Raw genomic sequence first — 27498 nt, forward strand, 5'->3', positions numbered from 1 at the left:
ATTCAAAGTCATTGCGTTAACCTTTCACCCACCTATACCATACCTATACCACTTCATTCAATTCATCAGTACTGTATGTATGGTACTCATACATTGACCTTCAGTTCAATCTGCTTTCTACATTGCTCACATTTTTCATGTGAATGTATACTTATCGTAACCTGTAGTACAAAGGAGTTACACATTACACATATTCATATTCATCACCTACTCCCTCTGTCACGTCTTCACATTAATCTGTCCAATCGGATTCATCTCCTTCTTTCACATTCACATGGTCGTTCAGTCGTTTAGTCTTTCACTCGCTTCTCTTCTCTCCTCTTTCTTTCAATTGAGCCACAGAGACATCCTCATCTCTGCAAGAAACGGTGCTTCTCTCATCTGAACAGACCGATTCCGAACGCTCAGGCTTCCAATTATAGTACATCCCGATTAACTGATGCTTATTAATTTCCTCCAACTCATTATGGCATTCAAAATATAGCTCTCCCACGAGAAGAATACTAGTGAGAGAGAGAAGAGAAACGTTTCCTGAGTCGTGTCTTGTTACTGCTTCTGCAAGGGTCCTGGTCCTCTGTTTAGTTGGTGCTTCTGCAAGTGTCCCGGTCCTCTGTTTAGTTGGTGCATCTGCAAGTGTCCCGGTCCTCTGTTTAGTTGCTGCTTCTGCAAGTGTCCCGGTCCTCTGTTTAGTTGGTGCTTCTGCAAGTGTCCCGGTCCTCTGTTTAGTTGGTGCTTCTGCAAGTGTCCCGGTCCTCTGTTTAGTTGCTGCTTCTGCAAGTGTCCCGGTCCTCTGTTTAGTTGCTGCTTCTGCAAGTGACCTGGTCCTCTGTTTAGTTGCTGCTCTGCAAGTGTCCTGGTCCTCTGTTTAGTTGCTGCTTCTGCAAGTGTCCCGGTCCTCTGTTTAGTTGCTGCTCTGCATGTGTCCTGGTCCTCTGTTTAGTTGCTGCTCTGCAAGTGTCCTGGCCCTATGTTTAGTTGCTGCTCTGCAAGTATCCTGGTCCTATGTTTAGTTGCTGCTCTGCAAGTGTCCTGGTCCTCTGTTTAGTTGGTGCTTCTGCAAGTGTCCCGGTCCTCTGTTTAGTTGACGATTCTGCAAGGGTCCCGGTCCTCTGTTTAGTTGCTGCTTCTGCAAGTGTCCCGGTCCTCTGTTTAGTTGCTGCTTCTGCAAGTGTCCCGGTCCTCTTTTTAGTTGCTGCTTCTGCAAGTGTCCCGGTCCTCTGTTTAGTTGCTGCTTCTGCAAGTGACCTGGTCCTCTGTTTAGTTGACGATTCTGCAAGTGTCCCGGTCCTCTGTTTAGTTGACTGATTCTGCAAGTGTCCCGGTCCTCTGTTTAGTTGCTGCTTCTGCAAGTGTCCTGGTCCTCTGTTTAGTTGCTGCTTCTGCAAGTGTCCCGGTCCTCTGTTTAGTTGGTGCTTCTGCAAGTGACCTGGTCCTCTGTTTAGTTGCTGCTTCTGCAAGTGTCCCGGTCCTCTGTTTAGTTGGTGCTTCTGCAAGTGTCCTGGTCCTCTGTTTAGTTGCTGCTTCTGCAAGTGTCCCGGTCCTCTGTTTAGTTGACGATTCTGCAAGGGTCCCGGTCCTCTGTTTAGTTGCTGCTTCTGCAAGTGTCCCGGTCCTCTGTTTAGTTGCTGCTTCTGCAAGTGACCTGGTCCTCTGTTTAGTTGCTGCTTCTGCAAGTGACCAGGTCCTCTGTTTAGTTGACGATTCTGCAAGTGTCCCGGTCCTCTGTTTAGTTGACGATTCTGCAAGGGTTCCGGTCCTCTGTTTAGTTGCTGCTTCTGCAAGTGTCCCGGTCCTCTGTTTAGTTGCTGCTTCTGCAAGTGTCCCGGTCCTCTGTTTAGTTGGTGCTTCTGCAAGTGACCTGGTCCTCTGTTTAGTTGGTGCTTCTGCAAGTGTCCCGGTCCTCTGTTTAGTTGGTGCTTCTGCAAGTGTCCCGGTCCTCTTTTTAGTTGCTGCTTCTGCAGGTGTCCCGGTCCTCTGTTTAGTTGCTGCTTCTGCAAGTGACCTGGTCCTCTGTTTAGTTGACGATTCTGCAAGTGTCCCGGTCCTCTGTTTAGTTGCTGCTTCTGCAAGTGTCCCGGTCCTCTGTTTAGTTGGTGCTTCTGCAAGTGACCTGGTCCTCTGTTTAGTTGCTGCTTCTGCAAGTGTCCCGGTCCTCTGTTTAGTTGGTGCTTCTGCAAGTGTCCTGGTCCTCTGTTTAGTTGCTGCTTCTGCAAGTGTCCCGGTCCTCTGTTTAGTTGGTGCTTCTGCAAGTGACCTGGTCCTCTGTTTAGTTGCTGCTTCTGCAAGTGTCCCGGTCCTCTGTTTAGTTGCTGCTTTTGGAGTTTTACAGTAGGAGTAAATAAACCATAGAATCTACTGACAGCTTCCTCTGACAGACAGACTGTGAACCAACGGGGCAGGCCAAACAAAACACTTCAATCTCCCGCTGTTGTGCTCCAGCGCTCCCCAAGGGCTTGATTGATTGATCCGCTAGCCAATCAGGGCACATTGATCTGAGAGTTCCACCCCTCCCCTCCCAAGCCTCTTTGGCAGCCATTTATCTGTTGGCTGTCAGATGAATTCACCGGAGGGCCGTTGGCTATACAGCCGGCACTTTTAAACACACTTTCCACTCCAGTCTTTCTGAAGAGAGTGCATCACTCTACAATACATTGCAGGAGTTTCTCTTACAGTAGTACATCCCCCTGGATCAGATTCCTGTTGGAAACTGTCCAAGCCTTAACGTGTCTGAAAGCTTTCGCTTCAGTCATGTGTCAGTGTTAAAAGTACCCCCATAGCCTGAGTCAAAAAGTATCCCCAGCTGATGTGATGTGCAACATATCTGCCTCATTTTATTGTGAATAGGAAGGTCTCAATGGACTTCATGGAATTATATTTTCAATATCTTTTCTATATCTTGTGAATTGTATTTGATTATCCTTTCTATTTAAATTGAGAGATTGTTGAATTATGAGTAAAAGACAGAACAGCATAATCACACACAAGTGTATATGTGATTTCATCAACCACTTTGTTCAATTACTGTACTAACCAACTGTCTCTTGTCTCTGTTTGTTTTCAGGAGGAATATTCGAGTCCATTGAGTCGGGGCCGTCAGGGGCTGAGGAACTAGCCTTTAAATTTGCTTTAAATACAATCAACAGGAACAGAACCCTACTGCCAAACACAACGCTAACATACGACATCCAACGGATAAACATCTACGACAGCTTCGAAGCCTCCAGAAAAGGTCAAGTATTATGAATACAATTCAGAAAGCTGCATTCACACCCACATGCTGGAGATTCATGACTGGTGTTGGTCTCCTGGAACAATATTTATAGAACAAGTGTTAAAATACGTTTGCTTGCTATTTGTGTGACTGTCCTATCCTATTTAGCATTGTTAGTGCGTTCCCACCCACCCAGTGAATGTGGGCTCATGTGTAGTTCATTGGTTGGATTGGGACAATTATAATCAGGCGTAGAAAGAGGATGGTTGCATCCCAAATGGCAACCTATTCCCTTTGGGCTTTATAGTGCACTACTTTTGATCCAGGCCCATAGGGCTGCCCCATAGGAATCAGGTCAAAAGTAGTGCCCTATATGGGAATAGGATGCTGTTTGGGATGCATACGATGTCTGTGCAGTTGAAACGTAAACCAAGACAATTGATTGGTTTCTGCTAAGGACTCAACAGTAATACTAATTCACAGAGTTGGTTACCTCCCTGGAGACAGGTTTATAAACTGCAATAATCTATCGTTTTACTGGGTTGCATTAGGCCTAACATCTCGAAGGTTGAATCTAAAATGGCACCCTTTTTCTGATAAAGTGTACTACTTTTGTTCAGCGTCCATAGGGCAACCCCATAAGGGTCTGTTCAAAAGTAGAACACTATAGGGAAAAGGGTGCTTTTTCATACACATCCAAAGTGTCTTATCGATTACTGGCCATTTTATCCTTTTTCTGTGATTGAAGTGTTTTCTCCTTTCATCAAATTAAGTAATTAGAATGCACAATGTTGTTGTTACAAAGTGTTGCCAATCATTTCATATATTATGCAGGCCTACTGTGTATAGATCTTGCTCATCCATTTTAGACTGTCACTGGCTTCCTTCCAAATATGCTTCATGATGGTCACTCAAAACCATATACGAATGGATAGCTTGCCATAGTGAAGTGGGAAATCCATGACTTATCCTCCAGGAACTAACAGTAGCATGTCATATAATACTGAATAAATCACTGAATAAAGGATGTAACTGAACGTTGTCTCCTCCCCCAGCCTGCGACCAACTATCTCTGGGGGTGGCGGCCATCTTCGGCCCCTCGCACAGCTCGTCGGCCAATGCGGTCCAGTCCATCTGTAACGCGCTTGGCGTGCCCCACATCCAGACCAAATGGAAGCACCAGGTGTCTGACAACAGGGACTCCTTCTACGTCAGCCTCTACCCAGACTTCTCCTCTCTCAGCCGGGCCATTCTGGACCTGGTTCACTTCTTCAAGTGGAAGACGGTCACCGTTGTCTATGATGACAGCACAGGTAAGACCCCTGGCCACTTACCTCAAATCTTCATGGTCAATGACAACAACACAGAAAGGCTCATTTCCTGTCTGTCCACCCACTGTGCCTAGATAGCATAGAAATAGAATGAATATAACAGGCTTGGAACCACCTCATTGTAGTTCTGTGCCTCATAACTTCACAGTCACAGTGATCTATGACCACAGAACAGGGTTCAGTCACAGTGATCTATGACCCACAGAACAGGTTCAGTCACAGTGATCTATGACCACAGAACAGGTTCAGTCACAGTGATCTATGACCACAGAACAGGTTCAGTCACAGTGATCTATGACCACAGAACAGGTTCAGTCACAGTGATCTATGACCACAGAACAGGTTCAGTCACAGTGATCTATGACCACAGAACAGGTTCAGTCACTGATCCCCTATTGTACTGTACCTCACACCTTCCATCACCTCTACTTTTTCTCACAGTGATTCCAACAGCTTAGTGAGTTACAGTTAACAGACCATGGTACTGGCCTGGCAGCATAAGGGCTGTGGGTTGGATACTCAGATGGGCCACACATACTAAATATATGTCCGTCGTTGTCAACAGTTCTGTTCTGCTAAATTACCATATCAAAAAACCAGAAAGGCCTTGTCCACCTTCACCGGTAATATAGACTATGATTATAGTCCTATACAGTAGAGTAGCCCTGTAGCCCTACCCAACCATTAGTCCCCAGATGGCCAGTGTTATAACAGCAGGCAGCAAATGTCTCAGCGGGCAGGGTACATGTGCCATATGCCAGAGGTCAGGGAGGGAGTCTGCCTCAGGACAGCATGTCTGTGTGTGTGTGCGTTCGTGTGTGTGTCCAGGCTCAGGACAACACTGCCAGGTCTTCACATGCTCTCAGAAACACACTGGGATTCCATTGGCCAGTATTTTATCACTTAAACCATTTTGCTTTCAATTTAATTCAGTTTAAATCTATTTCCGTCCCGTGTGGCTCAGTTGGTACAGCATGGTGTTTGCAACGCCAGGGTTGTGGGTTCGATTCCCACGGGGGACCAGTACGGAGAAAAACATGTATGAAATGTATGCACTCTGGATAAGAGCGTCTGCTAAATGACTAAAATGTAAATGTTTCCCAAAAACTACAACCAACCAAGCAAAACAAAACAGAAACCAAGGAAGTGTCCAAAACAGGTTTCAATATGTTCATCCTGTAGCTAATAATTCATATTTTAGATATTGAGAAAGGCATTGCATTGAAATGAATATGCAATATCTAAATATGGCTTCTCTACAGCCTCTGCATGATGAATCAATGCTTAGGGTAGAGACAGACAGCCCAGAGTGCCTCTGTCCAGTGTCTGTGTTCTTTTGCCCATCTTAATCTTTTATTTTATTTGGCCAGTCTGAGATATGGCTTTTTCTTTGCAACTCTGCTTAGAAGGCCAGCATCCCGGAGTCGCCTCTTCACTGTTGACGTTGAGACTGGTGTTTTGCGGGTACTATTTAATGAAGCTGCCAGTTGAGGACTTGTGAGACGTCTGTTTCTCAAACTAGACACTCTAATTTTGTCACGGTTGTCGAAAGGAGGAGCGGACCAAAGTGCAGCTTGTGTGTCGTTACACATTTTATTTATACTGTGAAATTATGCAATACATAAATAAACTGAATGACAAAAACAACAAACCGTGACGCAGAGGTGAAACATACACTAGTCAAAAATAATCTCCCACAAACCCAGGTGGGAAAAACGCCTACTTAAGTATGACCTCCAATTAGGGACGACGAGGACCAGCTGCCTCTAATTGGAGGTCATCCCAAACAAAACCAACATAGAAATACAAAACTAGAACATGAAATAGAAATAGAAAACATAGAAAAAAGGGAGGGTAGGGTGGGTAACTACTGTCTATGGCGGCTCTGGTACAGTACACATAACCTTCTTATCCCGCGGATCGTCCAACAGAGGAGGCGGCTCCGGTTCGGGGAGTAACCCCCGCTCCGCCCGCTGATCCCTCTGCTTCTGTGCCACCGGACCGTGGATCATCGCTGGAGGCTCTGTACTGCAGACCGCTGCTGGTGGTTCTGGGCTGCAGACCGCCGTTGGAGGTTCTGGGCTGCAGGCCGTCGCTGAAGACTCCGGACTTCAGGCCGTCTCAGGAGGTTCCGGACTGCAGGCCGCCTCAGGAGGTTCCGGACATGCAGGCCGCCTCAGGAGGTTCCGGACTGCAGGCCGCCTCAGGAGGTTCCGGACTGCAGGCCGCCTCAGGAGGTTCCGGACTGCAGGCCGTCTCAGGAGGTTCCGGACTGCAGGCCGTCTCAGGAGGTTCCGGACTGCAGGCCGTCTCAGGGGGTTCCGTACTGCAGGCCGTCTCAGGGGGTTCCGTACTGCAGGCCGTCTCAGGGGGTTCCGGACTGCAGGCCGTCTCAGGAGGTTCCGGACTGCAGGCCGTCTCAGGAGGTTCCGGACTGTAGATCATCGCTGGAAGCTCTGGACTGGGAACTGTCTCCGGAAGCTCTGGACTGGGAACTATCGCCGGAAGCTCTGGACTGGGAACTGTCACCCGAAGCTCTGGACTGGGAACTGTTGCCCGAAGCTCTGGACTGGGAACTGTCGCCGGAAGCTCTGGACTGGGAACTGTTGCCCGAAGCTCTGGACTGGGAACTGTCGCCGGAAGCTCTGGACTGGGAATGTGCACTGGAGGCCTGATGCGTGGGGCTGGCACAGGTGACGCCAGACTAGTAACACGCACCTCAGGGTGAGTGCGGGGAGCAGGAACAAGACACCCCGGACTGGGCAAGTGCACTGGAGGCCTGATGCGTGGGGCTGGCATAGGTGGTGCCAGACTGGTAACATGCACCTCAGGGCAAGTGCGAGGAGCAGGCACAGGGCATACCAGGCTGAATAGACTCACTGGAGGCCGGGTACGTGGGGCAGGCACAGGATATACTGGGCCGTGGAGGTGCACTGGACATCTCGAGCGTAGAGCTGGCACAACCCGTTCTGGTTGGATGCTCAACCTAGCTCGACAAATGTGGGGCATGGGCACAGATCGCACCGGCCTGTGAATGCGCACTGGCGACACAGTGCGCATCACTGCATAACACGGTGCTTGCTTCGTCACTCGCTCCCCACGGTAAGCACGGGGAGTTGGCTCAGGTCTCCAACCTGACTCTACCAATCTCCCCGTGTGCCCCCCCAAAAACATTTTTTGGGGCTGCCTCTCGCACTTGCCTTGTGGCTGGTATAGTGCTTCGTAATATCGCCGCTCCGCTTTAGCTGCCTCAATTTCTTTCGGACGGCGATACTCCCCAGCCTGACTCCAGGGTCCTTTCCCCCCAGTCCAGAATTTCCTCCCAAGTCCATTCCTGTTTCTCCTGGGCACGCTGCTTGGTCCTTGGGAGTTGGGAGATTCTGTCACGGTTGTCGAAAGGAGGAGCGGACCAAAGTGCAGCGTGTGTGTCGTTCCACATTTTATTAACACTGTGAAACTACGCAATACATAAATAAACTGAATGACAAAAACAACAAACCGTGATGCAGAGGTGAAACATACACTACTCAAAAATAATCTCCCACAAACCCAGGTGGGAAAAACCCCTACTTAAGTATGATCTCCAATTAGAGACAACGAGGACCAGCTGCCTCTAATTGGAGATCATCCCAAACAAAACCGACATAGAAATACAAAACTATAACATGAACATAGAAATAGAAAACATAGAAAACGCCCCCTGTCACGCCCTGACCTACTCTACCATAGAAAATAACATCTTACTATGGTCAGGATGTGACAAATTTACTTGTCCTCTTGCTCAGTTGTGCACCGGGGCCTCCCACTTCTCTTTCTATTCTGGTTAGGGCCAGTTTGCTCTGTTCTGTGAAGGGAGTAGTACACAGCGTTGTACGAGATCTTCCGTTTCTTGGACATTTCTCGCACGGAATAGCCTTAATTTCTCAGAACAAGAATAGACTGACTAGTTTCAGAAGAAAGTTCTTTGTTTCTGGTCATTTTGAGCCTGTAATCGAACCCACAAATGCTGATTGTCACGTCCTGACCATATACTTAGGTTTTTTTGTATTATATTTGGTCAGGACGTGGCAGTTATGTTTGGTTATGGTATAGTGGGGTTGTGAGTGTTGGGGTAGGTTCTAGGTTAGGTATTTCTATGTGGAGTTTAGTGAGTGTATGTTTGTTTGGTTAATTGGGGTTGGGACTCTCAGTTGAAGGCAGGTGTTGTCTATCTGCCTTTGATTGAGAGTCCCATATAGTGGGGTGTGTTTGTTTGATTTTTGGGGGTAATTGTAATTTTGCAGTGTGTTTCGTTTCACCTGTGAAACTGTCACCTTTCTCCTCTGAGTGTTTATTTTGTTTTGTCGTTTCCATCTAAAATAAAGATGATGTGGAACAGTCAACCTGCTGCGTATTGGTCATCGAGTGATTTCGACATATCTTCCGATGAGGGAGAATACGAGGAACGTGACAGAATTACCCACCGACAACGGACCAAGCAGCAGAGGAAGGAGCAGCACAAGGAGAGGCACCAGGAGAAAGGCTATCTGGAGTCATGGACTTGGGAGGAAATCCTGGACGGGAAAGGACCATGGACTCAAGCTGGGGATTATCGCCGCCCACAGTGGGAGATCGAGGCGGCGAGAGCTGAGAGGCGCTGGTATGAGGAGAGGGAGCGCAACGGACACGGGAGGCAGCCCCACAATTTTTTGGGGGGGGGGCACACGGGGAGATTGGCGGAGTCAGGTGGTAGACCTAAGCCAACTCCCCGTGCTTACCGGAAGCAGCGTGGTACTGGTAAGACACCGTGTTATGCTGTGGAGCGCACGGTGTCCCCAGTGCACGTTCAAAGCCCGGTGCGCTACATACCAGCCCCCCGCAAGTGCCATGCGAGTGCAGGCATCGAGCCAGGGCGGATGGTGCCAGCTCAGCGCGTCTGGTCTCCAGTGCGCCTCCTCGGTCCAGGTTATCCTGCGCCGGCGTTGCGCACTGTGTCTCCAGAGCGCTGGGAGGGTCCAGTTCGCCCAATGCCTGCTCTCCGCCCGTGCCGGGCCAAAGTGGGCATTCAGCCTGGAGTGTGGGTAAAGAGTGTCCGTACCAGAACTCCAGTGCTCCCCCACAGCCCGGTTTATCCTGTGCCTCCTCCTCGGACCAGGCCTCCAGTGGGTCTCCCCATCCTGGTTCATCCTGTGCCACCTCCCAGGACCAGGCCTTCAGTGGGTCTCCCCATCCTGGTTCATCCTGTGCCACCTCCCAGGACCAGGCCTCCAGTGGGTCTCCCCATCCTGGTCCGTCCTGTGCCACCTCCTCGGACCAGGCCTCCAGTGGGTCTCCCCATCCTGGTTCATCCTGTGCCACCTCCCAGGACCAGGCCTTCAGTGGGTCTCCCCAGCCTGGTGAGTCCTGTGCCACCTCCCAGGACCAGGCCTTCAGTGGGTCTCCCCATCCTGGTTCATCCTGTGCCACCTCCCAGGACCAGGCCTCCAGTGGGTCTCCCCATCCTGGTCCGTCCTGTGCCACCTCCTCGGACCAGGCCTCCAGTGGGTCTCCCCATCCTGGTTCATCCTGTGCCACCTCCCAGGACCAGGCCTTCAGTGGGTCTCCCCAGCCTGGTGAGTCCTGTGCCTGTGCCCAGGGCCAGGCATCCATCATGTCTCCCCAGCCTGGTGAATCCTGGGTCAGGGCCGTCGGAGGATCCGACACCGGGGTGCGGCCCAGAGGATCCGACACCGGGGTGCGGACCAGAGTATCCGACAACCTCTTGCGACCCGGGACTGAGGGGAGCTGCCTGTGACCCAGAACCGGGTGAGTCTGGTCACAATTCTAAAATAAAGTTGATTAACTATGACTGTGATGATTCTGCCTTCAACCCAGAACCGAAGGAGTCTGCTTACAGCCTGGGACCGACGGAGTCGGCCCACGAACCAGAACCAAAGAAGTCTGCCTACTGTCCTAAGCCCAACAGGTCTGTCTACGGTCTGTTGGACAGTAGGCCAGAACCGGAGCCACCTCCAATAGAGGTGGGTTGGGGAGGGGGGGTGTAGCACTGTGCCGTCGTTGACGGCAGCCACCCTCCCTTCCCTCCCTTTAGTTAGGAGGTTAATTGTGTGTTGTTTTTTTTTTTGTTTGTTTTTTTCTGTTGGTTTTGTGCATTCAGTGTATGCACCTTTAGGGGGGGGTAATGTCACGTCCTGACCATATACTTAGGTTTTTTTGTATTATATTTGGTCAGGACGTGGCAGTTATGTTTGGTTATGGTATAGTGGGGTTGTGAGTGTTGGGGTAGGTTCTAGGTTAGGTATTTCTATGTGGAGTTTAGTGAGTGTATGTTTGTTTGGTTAATTGGGGTTGGGACTCTCAGTTGAAGGCAGGTGTTGTCTATCTGCCTTTGATTGAGAGTCCCATATAGTGGGGTGTGTTTGTTTGATTTTTGGGGGTAATTGTAATTTTGCACTGTGTTTCGTTTCACCTGTGAAACTGTCACCTTTCTCCTCTGAGTGTTTATTTTGTTTTGTCGTTTCCATCTAAAATAAAGATGATGTGGAACAGTCAACCTGCTGCGTATTGGTCATCGAGTGATTTCGACATATCTTCCGATGAGGGAGAATACGAGGAACGTGACACTGATGCTCCAGATACTCAACTAGTCTAAAGAAGGACAGTTTTATTGCTTCTTTAATCAGAACAACAGTTTTCAGCTGTGCTAACATAATTGCAAAAAGGTTTTATAATGATCAATTAGCCTTTTAAAATTATAAACTGGGATTAGCTAACACAACGTGCCATTGGAACACAGGCGTGATGGTTGCTGATACTGGGCCACTGTACTGTACACCTCTGTAGATATTCCATTAGAAATCAGCCGTTTCCAGCTACAATAGTCATTTACAACATTAACAATGTCTACACTGTATTTCTGATCAATTTGATGTTATTTCAATGGACCAAAAATGTGCTTTTCTTTCAAAAACAAGGACATTTCTAAGCGATCCAAATTTTTTGAACGTAAGTGTATATGCCTGGAAGTATGCTTTGTTAATGTCCGTATTGCCTTGTAGCTTAAGCTTTATGCATTGTACTGTATGTGAATCCATTCATTGTACAATGTTAATTAAATATCTGTCCTTGATATAGACAAATCTCAGAGCAATTCTTGCTAGTCAACGTCAACTTATTGCCTAATGCTTGCTTGTATGTTTGAATTATCTTTATGGAGTCAGATATACATTTTAATAGGCTAGTTGCATAGTCTTATTACAAGTTGCATGTGAGGTACAGTATATATAATATGCTCATATGATAATTATTACCTCACTACCTGTGTGCCCTGCAGGTTCTCCACATCCCTCGTTCAGTAGGGCTCAGTGTGAGATAGGCATCGTTGGGGAAACATTGATTCTGGCTGATCCCTAGCACCCTGTTAATGAAGATGTTAGTGGACGTAGCAGGTTGACACGGGGTGAGCCAATAGATAGTGAATAAATGCATGTGCTCATCGAGCTAATGGTTGAAGATATGAGGATGAGAAGGAAAGAGACCTGAATGGGATGTTTGGATTGGTTCAGGTAATCCTGTATGAAATATGTAGCTCTGCTTTACTTTGTCTGTTTTTCTGTGTGTGAAAACATATTGTCCAACGTATTGGATAAGTCAGTGTACCAGAACCCCTATATTGCCATGTAATTCTCTCAGGAGGGACTCCTTTTTTCTAAGCCATGTTTCCTTCACAGCCCCATTGCCCTCCTGCTGTTGCCTCAGATTGGAACAGGAAACAGCTTTCTCATTCCGCTGTTTCTCCGTGAACCAGAGAGCATACAAGTAAATCAATACCCATAATGGCCCTCTTCTAACAGCTCAACTTTGTAATGGTACAAAGGCAATGGCATCTACACCCTGTGTTGTGGTGGTAGTATTTCTAGCCACACATCACAACGTTATGGGAGTCATGTTACACTGGAGTTGTATTGGGTAGTGAGGGAGAGATGGAGACGGTGGGATGCGCTATGGTGCAGGGTTAGAGGGGTCACTCCTATAAATATTCCCCCCAGTCACAGCCCCCCTTCCTTCATTGATGGCGGGAGGGAGAGAGTGACAGTTTAACCACCCTGGCTCTATGTTTATGGCCCGGTTTCCATAACAACGTCATCCGACTGCAACCGACCAACCGTAGAGGTGGTAGACTAGAGGAGGGGGTCCCTAAAAGCAAAGAGAGGTTTAACGACCCAACGACCAGCCGCTCCATCCAACACCACTGTATAGCCACTCTATAGCCATCACTCAGTTTTCACTCTGTTTTCCTCTATATAGCTGCCAGCAAGGATCCCTTCGAGAATTCCTATAGTTGCATTTTATGACAGAACAAAACAGTAAAAATATATGAAAAAACAACACAACAAAAAACATAATTGAAATGTACACTGCATGACTCTTCTGAGGAAAAGGTAATTTACTGTGTCAAATGGGTGTAATTCTGTTATGGGAGAGGTTTTGACCCATATCTGCCTGACATTTTTTTAAATTGCGTTAGTTGAAAGGTCGGCCTAAACCCCAGTGTAGCAAAATGTTTACAGAGGAGTGGCTGATTGCCTTGTTGTAATCAAAAAGGGGTTGTTTTATTTCACTCTATTTTTGACAGAATGATTTGGCATTTGAAGAAAAGGCATTTCTGATTTGCTAGTCTGTTTATTTGTGTGTGTGTGTGTGTGTGCACGTACGTCCAAGTGTGCGTCCATCTGTGTGTTTGTGTGCAGTCTGTGTGTGTGTGTTGGCTTAGGCTGAGAGACATTTAAGTGTACTTGAGACTGAGTCAAGTTGAGTGGAAGTGATTGGCTCTAGAGTCCCAGGACCCCTTCAGTAATCTGTTTCAATTTGATGTGTGTGAGTGAAAACACACACCAGCCGCACCATTCCCATCATACGCTCCACTACCACACTGCAGATTGTTTAGAGAAGCCCGCTAGCTGTCGTTCTACTAAGTGCCATGATAATTCTGCTTTGGCTGCGTCGGGTTAATAGGTACTGCTGTGATGATGTAGCTTGCTGTGATCATTTGGATTTTCTACTTGATTTTAATCACTTTGGTTGTACTTTTTGCTTCTCTGTTACTGTCTATTGAATTATATTGGTCTGGATAGGTTTAATAGGTTTAATCAAGTACTGTATGTTTCATAGTAGGGTCAAAGTACTCTGATGGTCCTGTAGTTAAATGGATATCTTGCAAATATGGGATGTGTTTACAGTGAACAGGAACAATTTTGAAATAGAAATGGACAAAAAAGTACATGTAGCATTACAATGAGGGAAAAAAGTATTTGATCCCCTGCTGATTTTGTACGTTTGCCCACTGACAAAGAAATGATCAGTCTATAATTTTAATGGTAGGTTTATTTGAACAGTGAGAGACAGAATAACAACAACAAAAATCCAGAAAAACGCATGTCAAAAATGTTATAAATTGATTTGCATTTTAATGAGGGAAATAAGTATTTGATCCCCTCTCAATCAGAAAGATTTCTGGCTCCCAGGTGTCTTTTATACAGGTAACGAGCTGAGATTAGGAGCACACTCTTAAAGGGAGTGCTCCTAATCTCAGATTGTTACCTGTATAAAAGACACATGTCCACAGAAGCAATCAATCAGTCAGATTCCAAACTCTCCACCATGGCCAAGACCAAAGAGCTCTCCAAGGATGTCAGGGACAAGATTGTAGACCTACACAAGGCTGGAATGGGCTACAAGACCATCGCCAAGCAGCTTGGTGAGAAGGTAACAACAGTTGGTGCGATTATTTGCAAATGGAAGAAACACAAAAGAACTGTCAATCTCCCTCGGCCTGGGGCTCCATGCAAGATCTCTCCTTGTGGAGTTGCAATGATCATGAGAATGGTGAGGAATCAGCCCAGAACTACACGGGAGGATCTTGTCAATGATCTCAAGGCAGCTGGGACCATAGTCACCAAGAAAACAATTGGTAACACACTACGCCATGAAGAACTGAAATCCTGCAGCGCCCGCAAGGTCCCCCTGCTCAAGAAAGCACATATACATGCCTGTCTGAAGTTTGCCAATGAACATCTGAATGATTCAGAGGACAACTGGGTGAAAGTGTTGTGGTCAGATGAGACCAAAATGGTGCTCTTTGGCATCAACTCAACTCGCCGTGTTTAGAGGAGGAGGAATGCTGACTATGACCCCAAGAACACCATCCCCACCGTCAAACATGGAGGTGGACACATTATGCTTTGGGGGTGTTTTTCTGCTAAGGGGACAGGACAACTTCACCGCATCAAAGGGACGATGGATGGGGCCATGTACCATCAAATCTTGGGTGAGAACATCCTTCCCTCAACCAGGGCATTGAAAATGGGTCGTGGATGGGTATTCCAGCATGACAATGACCCAAAACACACGGCCAAGGCAACAAAGGAGTGGCTCAAGAAGAAGCACAATAAGGTCCTGGAGTGGCCTAGCCAGTCTCCAGACCTTAATCCCATAGAAAATCTGTGGAGGGAGCTGAAGGTTCGAGTTGCCAAACGTCAGCCTCAAAACCTTAATGACTTGGAGAAGATCTGCAAAGAGGAGTGGGACAAAATCCCTTCTGAGATGTGTGCACACCTGGTGGCCAACTACAAGAAACATCTGACCTACTTATTTCCCTCATTAAAATGCAAATCAATTTATAACATTTTTGACATGCGTTTTTCAGGATTTTGTTGTTGTTATTCTGTCTCTCACTGTTCAAATAAACCTACCATTAAAATTATAGACTGATCATTTCTTTGTCAGTGGGCAAACGTACAAAATCAGCAGGGGATCAAATACTTTTTCCCCTCACTTTACTTTCACAATTTGTAAGGCTACAAGTACAACTTTTAAGATTGTTTTATTGAACCTGTCACGTCAGTGTTGTTGGTGACATGCAATGTTAATTAAAGACCACCAGCTGTTTGGAACTCTGACAAGATGTTCTTGTGCCGACTACGCCATGCATAGCAACAGACGACCAGATGTTCCAGGGAACTAACTTTAATGAGTCCACATTGTGTTCTTACAACATGGCCACCCATCTTCAAACTACAGAAGAAAGCATCAGTTAGCAGCACACTTCTGGTGTAGTGTCTGTTGTGTCTGTTTCACGTCTAGTGAAGCACAGTGCAAAGAATGGGGTTTTAGTAAAGGCATTACTGAGAGAGTTGTAGACATTTTCTGTAGGTGTAGGAGGAGAGTGTGGGCCATTGGCGTTCCCTGAGGGAAAACTCCTTAAGGTCTTGGTTATAATGACAGTTGTAATGAAAGTTGTAATGACAGTTGTAATGACAGTTATAAGCTCAATACAGAGAGTAAAGTGGTCCACAATTTATGAGCAGAGAGGAGACGCATGGATGTGTGTAATTCCCACAAAGTGGAATTCTTTCCTTCCATCCTTCCACATTCCTGAACAACTATTAAAACCTTTGACCCGGAAACACGTTTTAATCTTTTTTCAATTTGTTCAACACGTTTAATGGAACATAAACAAGGCTGGCGAAGCAGAGAGGGTTACATTAACCTTGACCCGCAGATTGTTGGGGAGGTGCGTGAATCACACAGCCATTACTCCATTCACTCATCCCGGCCCCCCGCTTCCCATCATGCAACACTCACTGTGCCATAGATAGACCTCCAGGAGAATCACACAATAGGCTAAAGTGGCTTCTGAAAACAGGCGAGGAAAGGATGGAATTTTAGACAATTGAGAAAGGTATTTCAACATTAGAGCAAAAGGAAGGAGACAAGGACCGGAAACGAGACCATTAGACTATTGAGATACACGCTATGTGTAGTTAAACATTGGTGCAGACAAAGGAAAGGAGACAAGGTCAGGAAACTAGACTATTGAGATGCACCCTGCTACATCTCTACCTCTGATGGATGATCTGCAGTGGAAACTCACCCTATGAGGGGTTCTTTGAGGAAGTTTGGAGCGGAATACTTGAGGAGAGGGTTGCTGCTGCTGCGTCTTCGCCTCGCCTCACAGGATATTTATCACAGGGCTGTTCTGTTTTACGCTCAGGAGACTCTCAGACGGCCCCTAATAAACGCTTTGAGTGGATGAAATATTCATGCTGAGTTAAATATGGATCCTGGAGCAGGCATTAGACACAGTCAATACAGATCACCCCTTCCCTCTCTCCATATTTTTCTCTCCGGATTGTTGGGTTGGTGAAGAGGGGTGAATCAGCCAGGTAGAATAGCACGAGAGACAGCAGAGGAGATAGACAGGGGGAGAGGGGGGAGAGACAGAGGGGGGAAGAGAGAGGGAGAGGTGAGAGAACGATTGAGAGGGGGGAGAGGAAGAGAGAGATTGAGAGAGAAAGAGGAAGACAGAGAGTGATGGAGAAAGAGATGGAGAGTGAGCAGGGGAAATGAGAATGAGGTACTCTGACATGTTGTTTATGATGAGTGAATGCAGCAGTCAGAGATGTCAGGGTGGTTTTATCAATGAAACTAACTAACTAACTGTAAAACACTGAGTGCTGCTCCCGTAGTGGAAAGATCTTGCAACACTAAGCACCCCAGCCAGATTGGACCACATTCAAACATCACACACACACTCACATACCGCATGGTCACTTTTGCATGAATTCCAAAATTCAACAGAATTATAGATTGGGATCGAAACAAACGATCATAACTCTTTAATTGATTTAAGAACAACCGCTTTTCACAAGCGCCTCCGTCTGCTTAACATTCACTGTGATCACCATGGACCTTTGTGGCCTCCAACAAAGCAGCTATTTAAACTAACTGTGACGGTCAGGTAATGAACATTTTGAAACAAGCTGATGTGCAATGAAGTCTAACTAAGGGTTTCTGTTCAAATTGAGAAGGCCAGCTGGTCTTCTGTATTGGCTGCGTCTGAAATAGCACCATATTCCTTTTGTAGTGCACTACTTTTGACCAGGCCATGCACTATAGGTGCATTAGGAAAAGGTAGCCTATTTCAGTCATAGCCATAGTCTGTAGCGATAGCTACACTGCTTCCTCTCTCTGGCTCATCGTACGTGTATTCTGCAGTGTATGAATTAAGTTAATAGTGACCCATAGTGGGCGAGGTCCTCAGCCCTCCATTGTGTCTACTGTGTCCACTTTGTCACGGAGAATGACGCATCATCAGCGTGCGAATGGGCGCCACCGTGGGGCATCATCATCAGTGTGCGACAGAGTGTTGTTGTGATTTAATGAAGGCTTGGGAACTGGCTGCTGCTCAACACTCAACAGCAAGCTGTGAGCTGAGCTGGGCTGGTGTCCCATGGTGCTGTGCGCTCAAGTAGAAACAGGAAGTAAACAAATAATGCCATGGGCCAACCAGCTGGGGACTGACTGTATGGCTGCAGGCTGCAGAAAATAACAACTACATGGTTGTGACTGTGACTGTTACTGTGGCAGGTCTATACAGTGCTGAACCAGGGAACAGATTATTGATTGCACTTACAGATGACTGGAAACACTTGTAAGAATTCTTCAGCCATAGTGGCTCTCTGTCCTATATCTCTATGTAGGAATTGAGATGTTAGCGCAATGACATGCTAGCTGTTCCCATAGACTTCCAGTCATTGAGCCAACGGCTATCCATTTAAAAACATGTATCGGCAGAAATATATACATCTTGTAAATCATAGTTTTTGCAGCGGTGGAAATAAGTTAGCAGCGGTGCTAAATTAATATAGAGGAAGTACTGTAGACCGATCAATAATGAGCGTGAATTCAATGTATCAGTGATGAATGATAAAAGTCATTCATCACTCCCCTTTTCAAAGGGGAATTCATACTGTTGTGATCCGTTTTCTTCTAGCATCAAGGTCTGTGGTACTGGCTCTGGTAAGATACAGTGTGGCACCAGAAAAAACAGAGCTTTGAGAGAAACATAGATGGTGGAGGTAGAACAGGAGGGATGCAGACAAATATTAAGAAATGAGGAAGTGGAAGGAAATGTGCAATAGTGTAAAGAAGGGAGAAAAAGAACAAGGGAGAGGAGGAGGAGGAGGAGGGAGGAGGAGGAGGGGGGAAAGGGGGAGGAGGAGGAGGAGAGGGGAGGAGGAGGGGGGAAAGGGGGGAGGAGGAGGGGGAAAGGGGGGAGGAGGAGGGAGGAGGGAGGAGGAGGAGGAGAGGGGAGGAGGAGGGGGAAAGGGGGGAGGAGGAGGGAAGAGATGCGAGACAAGTTGACAGATGGATGGATTTCATTAAAATTGGAATGACATTAGACATCTATTCATGGAGCTTCCTTATCTACTACTAATTAAAACCAAGGGAGTCAAATTAATACAGAATATAACTTCAATTACCAGAGATACATATTTGTAGTTTATCTTTGGAAAATGGGGAGCCTGCACTGTTTGCAACAGAAACAGAATTAACATGACATATTTGGGGTGGCAGGTAGCCTAGTGGTTAGCGCGTTGGGCCAGTAACCGAAAGGTTTCTGGATTGTATCCCCGAGCTGACAAGGTAAAAATCTGTCATTCTGCCCCTGAGCAAGGCAGTTAACCCACTGTTTCCTGGGTGCCGATGATGTGGATGTCGATTACTCTGATTCAGAGGGGTTGGGTTAAATGCGGAAGACACATTTCAGTAGAATACATTCAGTTGTGCAACTGACTAGGTATCCTCTTTCCCTTTTCAAAATTGTATATGTATTGTACATTGCTTTATTCTCTCTCTCACACATACTTACTCCATTTGTTGTCTGTGTTTCCTGTGAAGGTCTTATTCGGTTACAGGAGCTCATAAAGGCTCCATCTCGCTACAACATCCGCTTGAAGATCCGCCAGTTGCCAGTGGACACCAAGGACGCCAAGCCTCTCCTCAAGGAGATGAAGAGAGGGAAGGAGTTCCACGTCATCTTCGACTGTGGACACGAAATGGCTGCCGGCATCCTAAAACAGGTGTGTGTGAGGATGGGAAGTGATATGTGTCTGTGTTTGTGTGAGTGAGAAGTCCCAATCCCCAGTCAATTCAGACAAGTTTTGTCAAACTGGGTGCAAAATTAATTTTTTGTACATTTCCTTGAAAGAAGGAATGTCCTCTATGGTCATTTTAATCATGCAGGATATCAGCTATACCTGAAACAGAAAGAGAGGATGTTTTATACTGACTCAATTAATTAAAAACATTCATATTCCTCCTTCTGCTTCCAGGATGTATAAAAATTTGAAGATAACATGACTCACCCTAGCACTCACTCTTTCTCCCTCACTCTCTCCCGCTTGGCTTTTTTAATCAATGTGGTAGCTGGTGATTGGTTATGAAGGTCAAGGACCCCTATCATTAGCTAGTGGCTTGTGAGCTACTCCCTGGTAATGGGGGGGTGGTAATGAAGGACTTTTCTATGATATCCTCATTACAAGACACACGCCTGACTCAGTGAGGGAAGGATTCTTGTCCTCATTTCACTCTGGGACGACAGTCATGGTACTCTTTAGAGACGCAGATCAATCTTCTACCGTACAAGAAACAACTGGAGGTGGTTTAACTGTCATTCATAGTGCCATTGTGGGACGGTCTGCATGCTAAATATCCAGCTTCAAATTCTTCATGATAACCTCTGTAAGCCTTCCTCTAGAGTTCATATGCAGGTGGACAAATGCTTATGATATGCAGGTGCTAAAAGATCATTCTGCTTCTGATCCCTAAACGACGAGTTTATAATTACTGCAGATTTCCCCAATCCCTCTGTGGTGTCCACGGATATAGTGCAGTGTATAAGAGGATAGAAGATATCTCATTGGCTAAGAAACATAGAATTCCATCAGGTCCACCTAATGAAGAGGAACATTTTAATGTTGTCATCTGATTGGAAAAGGAAATACAATCATTTACATTCTGCACCCTTATTGTCTGTGTAACCTCATTGGCCAGGGGTAATGCTAGCTGCATTATTGGTGAGTAGATTAGAGTATTTTCAACCCACCTGGATACTTACCGTACCCACCTGACACCGGCAGCAATTGCTGGCTTGACCCTTTCCCATTTAATCACTCTCCATTTCCCTGCACAATCATCATCTGTGATTCCTAATGGTTTAGCGAAGCTGTCAGAGAACTGCAGCACGACTCACCAGTCGCAGCTGCCTAGGAGACCAAGCCACATTTATAGTGCTTAAATAGGGTGGGCACTCAGCCAAAGGCCCTAACAGACACACACAGAGTAGACTCACGATTTAATGCTGCCATAACAGGGACTTCTTGAGATGTTCACCTATAAGACATAATATCCCTACAACAGGTGATATAGCGACATAGAGGTGAGGAGTCTGTAATTCTGTTAGCAAAACATGGCCACCACTGATCAGACCAAGGTAATGACCACAGTCATCTGTCTGTCTGCAGTTATATCATATAAATTCAGATAGAGTGAGGGAAAGAGAGACAGAGAGAGAGACAGAGAGAGACAGAGAGAGAGTGAGGGAAAGAGAGAGAGAGAGAGAGAGAGAGAGAGAGAGAGAGAGAGAGGGAAAGAGAGAGGCTGAGATAGAGACAGAGATAAAGACAGAGATAGAGTGAGGGAAAGAGAGACAGATAAAGAGAGACTGAAAGTGAGGGAAAGAGAGAGAGAGAGACAGAGAGAGACAGAGAGAGAGAGAGAGACAGAGAGAGAGTGAGGGAAAGAGAGAGAGACAAAGAGAGACAGAGAGAGAGACAGAGATAGAGTGAGGGAAAGAGAGAGACAGAGAGAGAGACAGAGAGAGAGAGACAGAGATAGATGGAGGGAAAGAGAGAGAGAGAGACAGAGAGAGAGAGACAGAGGCAGAGATAGAGTGAGGGAAAGAGAGAGAGACAGAGAGAGAGACAGACAGAGAGACACAGATAGAGTGAGGGAAAGAGTACTCTTTATTGATGATCTGTTGCTTCTGTCACCAACCAAGGAGGGCCTACAGCAGCACCAAGATCTTCTGCACAGATTCTGCCAGACCTGGGCCCTGACAGACCTGGGCCCTGACAGTAAAGACCAAAATAATGGTGTTCCAAAAAAGATAAATAAACAAGTCGCCAGGACCACAAATACAAATTCCATCTAGACACCATTGCCCAAGAGCACATAAAAAACTATACATGCCTTGGCCTAAACATCAGCCCCACAGGTAACTTCCACAAAGCTGTGAACGATCTGAGAGACAAGGCAAGAAGGGCCTTCTATGCCATCAGAAGGAACATTACATTTGACATACCAATTAGGATCTGGCAAAAAAAATACTTGAATCAGTTATAGAACCCTTTATGGTTGTGAGGTCTGGGGTCCGCTCACCAACCAAGAATTCACAAAATGGGACAAACACCAAATTGAGACTCTGCATGCAGAATTCTGCAAAAATATCCTCAGTGTACAATGTAGAACACCAAATAATACGTGCAGAGCAGAATTAAGCCGATACCCGCTAATTAACAAAATCCAGAAAAGAGCCGTTAAACCTTCCATAACAAAGCCATCACTTACAGAGAGATGAACCTGGAGAAGAGTCTCCACAAATAGACCCCACAGAGCCCCATGACAGCAACACAATTAGACCCATCCAAATCATGAGAAAACAAAAAGATAATTACTTGACACATTGGAAAGAATGTACAAAAAAACAGAGCAAACTAGAATGCTATTTGACCCTAAACAGAGAGTACACGGTGGCAGAATACCTGACCACTGTGACTGACCTAAACTTAAGAAAAGCTTTGACTATGTACAGACTCAGTGAGCATAGCCTTGCTATTGAGAATGGCCTCCGAAGGAGACCTGGCTCTCAAGAGAAGACAGGCTATGTGCACACTGCCCACAAAATGAGGTGGAAACTGAGCTGCACTTCCTAACCTCCTGCCAAATGTATGACCATATTAGAGACACATATTTCCCTCAGATTACACAGACCCACGAAGAATTCGAAAACAAACACTATTTCGATAAACTCACATATCTATTGGGTGAAATACCACAGTGTGACATCACAGCAGCAAGATTTGTGACCTGTTGCCACAAGAAAAGGGCAACCAGTGAAGAACAAACACCATTGTAAATACAACCCATATTTCTGTTTATTTATTTTCCCTTTTGTACGTTAACCATTTGCACATCGTGACAACACATTTGAAACGTCTTTATTATTTTGGAACTTCTGTGAGTGTAATGTTTACTGTTCATTTTTTATAGTTTATTTCTCTTTTGTTTGTTATCTATTTCACCTGCTTTGGCAATGTTAACATATGTTTCCCATGCCAATAAAGCCCCTTGATTTGAATTGAATTGAGAGAGACAGAGAGAGACAGAGAGAGAGACAGAGAGAGAGAGTGAGGGAGAGAGTGAGTGAGAGAGAGAGAGAGAGAGAGAGAGAGAGAGAGAGAGAGAGAGAGAGAGAGAGAGAGAGAGAGAGAGAGAGAGAAGCGAGAGAGAAGGAGAGAAGAGAGAGAGAGAGAGTGAGAGAGCGAGAGAAAGAGAGAGAGAGAGAGAGAGAGAGAGACAAAGAGAGAGAGAGCGAGAGAAAGAGAGAGAGAGAGAGCGAGAGAAAGAGAGAGAGAGACAAAGAGAGAGAGAGCGAGAGAAAGAGAGAGAGAGAGAGATAGAGCTCCAACTATTTTCTCTTTTCTCACTTCTGATAGAGATCAGCGTTCAATATATTCACATAGGCAGAGAATGAGGTAGAATCATCCTCCTCACTCACAGCATTACCTCTCTATCCCTAATGACAGTGTATCCTGGCCTTTAGGTTTGCTTAATTGCCAGCATTAGTGAGTGATGTGAGCCCTCACTGTTGAAGGGCAAATGGATGGATGGATGGATGGATAGAGGGGAGGGAGATATGCAGGGATGGAGGGATGGAGGGAGGAGGAGATGGTTACAGCAGGCTTACAGGAGAGTGGATGTGAGGTTTATATATTTTATACGCAGAAATACACATAACTCCGTAACATACACACGCAGGCACGCGTGCACACACACACACACACTCACGCACACACACACACCACGCACGCACGCACGCACGCACGCACGCACGCACACACACACACACACACTGCAAAATGTATACTGTAGATTCACACATTCAGCATTCACAAATGTTCTCTCTCTCTCTCTCTCTCTCTCTCTCTCTCTCTCTCTCTCCAGGCTCTTGCTATGGGGATGATGACAGAGTATTATCACTACATCTTCACCACACTGGTAAGTAAAGTACAGCCATATGTTCCACTGCCTGCCAAGATGCTTCCCCATCATCTTGCTTGTCTAACTTTTGTATCCATCTGGAAACTTCTGACACGGTGAAGGTGTGAGCTAAACAGAGACACTCTTCAGTCTTCATGTTTTCCCTCAAACTGACTAACAGCCAATCCAAAAGTCCTGAAATGTGAAATGTTCATGCATCAAAAGTAAAGCAACAATCTCTTTTATGTCTTAGGTGTGAGAAAGAAAGTGCTATCAGAATGACCTAGCTCATGTGCTGTGATGATTGAGGGCAACAAGAACATTGAATGTGAACGTGCATGACAGCCTCCCTACTCTTCCCTGGAGGAGAACCAGGAAATGTGGCAGAGAGGAGAGTGTCAACTATCATTTCTCTTTTGAAAGAGAGAGATAGAGACTGAGAGAGAGAGAGAGAGAGAGAGAGAGAGAGAGAGAAAGATAGAGATAGAGATTGAGAGAGAGAGAGAAATAGAGAGAGAGAGAGAGAAAGAGAGAGAGAGAGAGAGAGAGACTGAGAGAGAGAAAGAGAGAGAGAGATAGAAACTGAGAGAGAGAGAGAGAGAGAAAGAGAAAGAGAGAGAGAGAGACTGAGAGAGAGAGAGAGATGGAGACTGAGAGAGAGAGAGAGATAGAGAGAGAGAGAGAGAGAAAGAGAGCGAGAGAGAGAGAAAGAGAGAGAGATAGAGACTGAGAGAGAGAGAAAGAGAGAGAGAAAGAGAGAGAGATAGAGACTGAGAGAGAGAGAGAGAGAGAGAGAGAGAGAGAGAGAGAGAGAGAGAGAGAGGTGCGGGGGGGTTGGTTGTATTGAATTGAATTGAGAGATAGAAAGAGAGAGAGATAGCGACTGAGAGAGAGAGAGAGAGAGAGAGAGAGAGAGAGAGAGAGAGAGAGAGATAGAGGTGCGGGGGGGTTGGTTCTATAACTGACATGGCCCTTGGCCTACTTCAGAGGGCTGCTCTATTTCTCTCTTTCTGCAGAGATGATCACACACACATACACACACACACCCTCTACATTATCCCTGACTCCCTCTCTCTCATATTCACTCCCTGTCCCGTTGTCAGGTCAGAAACATTATTCAAGTCTTACTCCTGTTAAAGCCATATCTCATTCATCTAACAGTAGCTAGAGTCAAAACACTCCTGCACCCTCCCCAGCCAGAATATTAAAATCCTTTGAACTAAAACCTTCTGTTTTCTTCGCTGCCAGAGCTTTTCATCAAGAAAAAATACATCCTTCCATTACATTTTTTAAAATGAAAGATCTAAATGTCCACATTCTCTTTATAGAAGCCATTCAGTGTATCACAATGAATGCAATTAAGTCTGGCGAAGCCATTTGCAGGATGTATGAAATGAGAAAAGTGAAAATGAGTGAAGATGAGGAGTTGGGGAGGGTCTGAGGAGAGGGAATAGACAGGAGGATGTTCTAACGCAGTGCTGAGAGCTTAATTCTCCCACCAGAGTGAACAACCCATCCACATCGATGAACACATATGGCAGCCATTTTCTGCCACATTTGACTTTATACTCCAGTGTTTGCTCCAGCAGAGGACAGCACTCAGACACCACACATCAACTCACATTCCTACCATGTCCTTGCATATTCACAATCAGCATTCCTATTTAATTCTTAGTCTATACTTTGCTCATACTGGCAAAAATGGCTCTGTTTAGCTTTGTTTATAACACAATTATAATCCCTCTTTAGCATATTATATATAGGCCTATGTATGTTATTTTCCTACATGCCTGACTCTTAACTCTTCCCTGTCAGGACCTGTTTGCGCTGGATGTGGAGGCCTACCGTTACAGTGGGGTGAACATGACTGGCTTTAGGATCCTGAATACGGAGAACAGCCAAGTGGCCTCCATCATAGAGAAGTGGTCCATGGAACGCCTGCAGGCCCCGCCCAAACCTGACTCTGGCCTACTGGACGGCTTCATGACGGTGAGTCACCACTACAGCTACTGTATGAGGCCAATCGGAAATAGCACCCTATTTGCTAACCTCTATTCCCTATAGCCTTTAGTCCATTTCGGACGCAGCAGCTACTATGATTCGGCTATATGTCTATAACTCTTTGTTGCTCTGCTCTTCTGCAAAGTTACGAATATTATTACTATGGAATAGAGACTTATGCTGGAAGTGTTACTGCTGTGTGGCAGAGAAATCCATTCTACCATTAGATTTTTTCCTAGATATTTTAGATATCACATTAGACATTTGATGGAGTAAGGCAGGAATGTTGTTTGGACCTAGATTTTGCTTTCTCTGTGTGTGATTGTTGCCAATGCATTAGCCGTTAGTGAAACAGCCTTGCTGTGAGCGTCATCTTCCTGTGAGCATCGTCTTCCTGTGAGCATCCAGCCTGTCCCAGAGGACTGAAGCACACGACCTCCTGGGTCCCTGGTCTCTGAGCCCTGTGTGATAACATGGCTCCTATTGCATGGATCCAACCCCTCTCTGATAACAGCACACAGCCAGTAATGACTGTTCTACAGCAGTCCTGCTACACCGCTACTCTCTCTTATCTGGGAGCACTGCCAAAATATGAACTCCCCAGAGACAAGGAGAGAGGGAGGACAGGGAGGGCGAGAGAGCGAGATCGAGAGAGAGGTAGAGAAAGGGAGATAAATGACTGGAATTAGGGTTCCAGATTCATTCCAAAACAACTGTTAAGGTGCTAAAAGTGACATATGGCTGGACTGACTGCTCATATTCCAGTTGGAGGGAAGCGGATGCTGGCTGGGTGTTGATAGCTGTGGCTTGCCACTGGAGGATAGAGAGCTTCCTTTAAGGTTCAAGGAACCTTTCTGAAGACTTAGTTCCAGGGTTGTACTGTATCTTAGACCGGTTTGCCTCTTTGTAAGAGTCTTCTGTTGGATTAGTGGGTCAGTTGGACTGGGGCAATTGATGTATTTTTCTGACACATAGTCAATTGAAACCTAAGGAATCAACTGACTTGGTGCTTCGCCCTCCACACGCATGTACATAAATTAGCTCTCTCAGATCAATAGGTCTTCAGTCCACTATATGTAGTGGCAAGGACAACCGCAAAGCCCTCTATCAGCTGTTTGTGTTCCCCTCTCTTCCTTATGTAGTCTATAACACTGGATGAGTATTACTTCATAAGACTGTTATTTTTGGATCAGAGGCATCAGAAGATTTATTCCAGGGGAGGTACTGTGCTGTGACCCCGCTCATCAGGGAATTAATGGCATAGTTGGAAGGCGGGGATTGATTCATTAGACAAATGGCAATCAGTCAGCAGCTAATGCATATTGACATGGCGAAAGGTTCCGTAAACGTTTGATTAACGGCTTCAATTGTGAGCTGTATTTACAGTCTTGTGTGCTTAAGTACTGAACCGCTGATGTAACTTATGGACTGGCGATCATGACAGATTACACCCAGAGCAATACAAAGACTCAGCTATTTTTATACAGCTCTTTTTTTTCGTCCCACTGCTTTCAAAGTTTATTGTTTGAAACACTATGGAAATGTTGTGTGTTTCTTTGTGTGTGCGTTTGTGTGTGGATGGATCATGTTTTTCTACAATGATGTTGGAAAGAATGGAGAATAGATGGAGAACAGGCAAAATCATATCCAGCAAAAAGGGGTGAAGAGGTAGACAAATCCTGGTCCAGGCACCAGGTGTTTAAAACAACTTTTAACACTTTGGATTTGACTTTTCTGTGTGATTTAATCCCTGTTCCTCTCCTACTGTTTGATCTGCAGAACAGAGCACTCTGAGAGATTAGAGAGAGGTGG

The 27498-nt window shown here is 46.0% G+C and overlaps 1 protein-coding gene across 2 annotated transcripts in view; it reads left to right on the forward strand.

Moving 5' to 3' along the window:
* The window catches only part of LOC106605492 (glutamate receptor ionotropic, kainate 2), a 360182-nt gene that overhangs the window by 73918 nt on the left and 258766 nt on the right, over positions 1 to 27498 (forward strand). For both annotated transcript variants that reach the window (XM_082975442.1, XM_082975443.1), the window contains exons 3-7: positions 3062 to 3229; positions 4267 to 4524; positions 19264 to 19445; positions 23650 to 23703; positions 25501 to 25674. In XM_082975442.1, coding sequence (XP_082831568.1) covers positions 3062 to 3229; positions 4267 to 4524; positions 19264 to 19445; positions 23650 to 23703; positions 25501 to 25674 — 836 coding nt within the window. The remainder of the gene's footprint in view (positions 1 to 3061; positions 3230 to 4266; positions 4525 to 19263; positions 19446 to 23649; positions 23704 to 25500; positions 25675 to 27498) is intronic.

Source organism: Salmo salar, chromosome 05, assembly GCF_965601325.2.
Source record: "Salmo salar chromosome 05, fSalSal1, whole genome shotgun sequence".
NCBI lineage: Eukaryota > Metazoa > Chordata > Actinopteri > Salmoniformes > Salmonidae > Salmo > Salmo salar.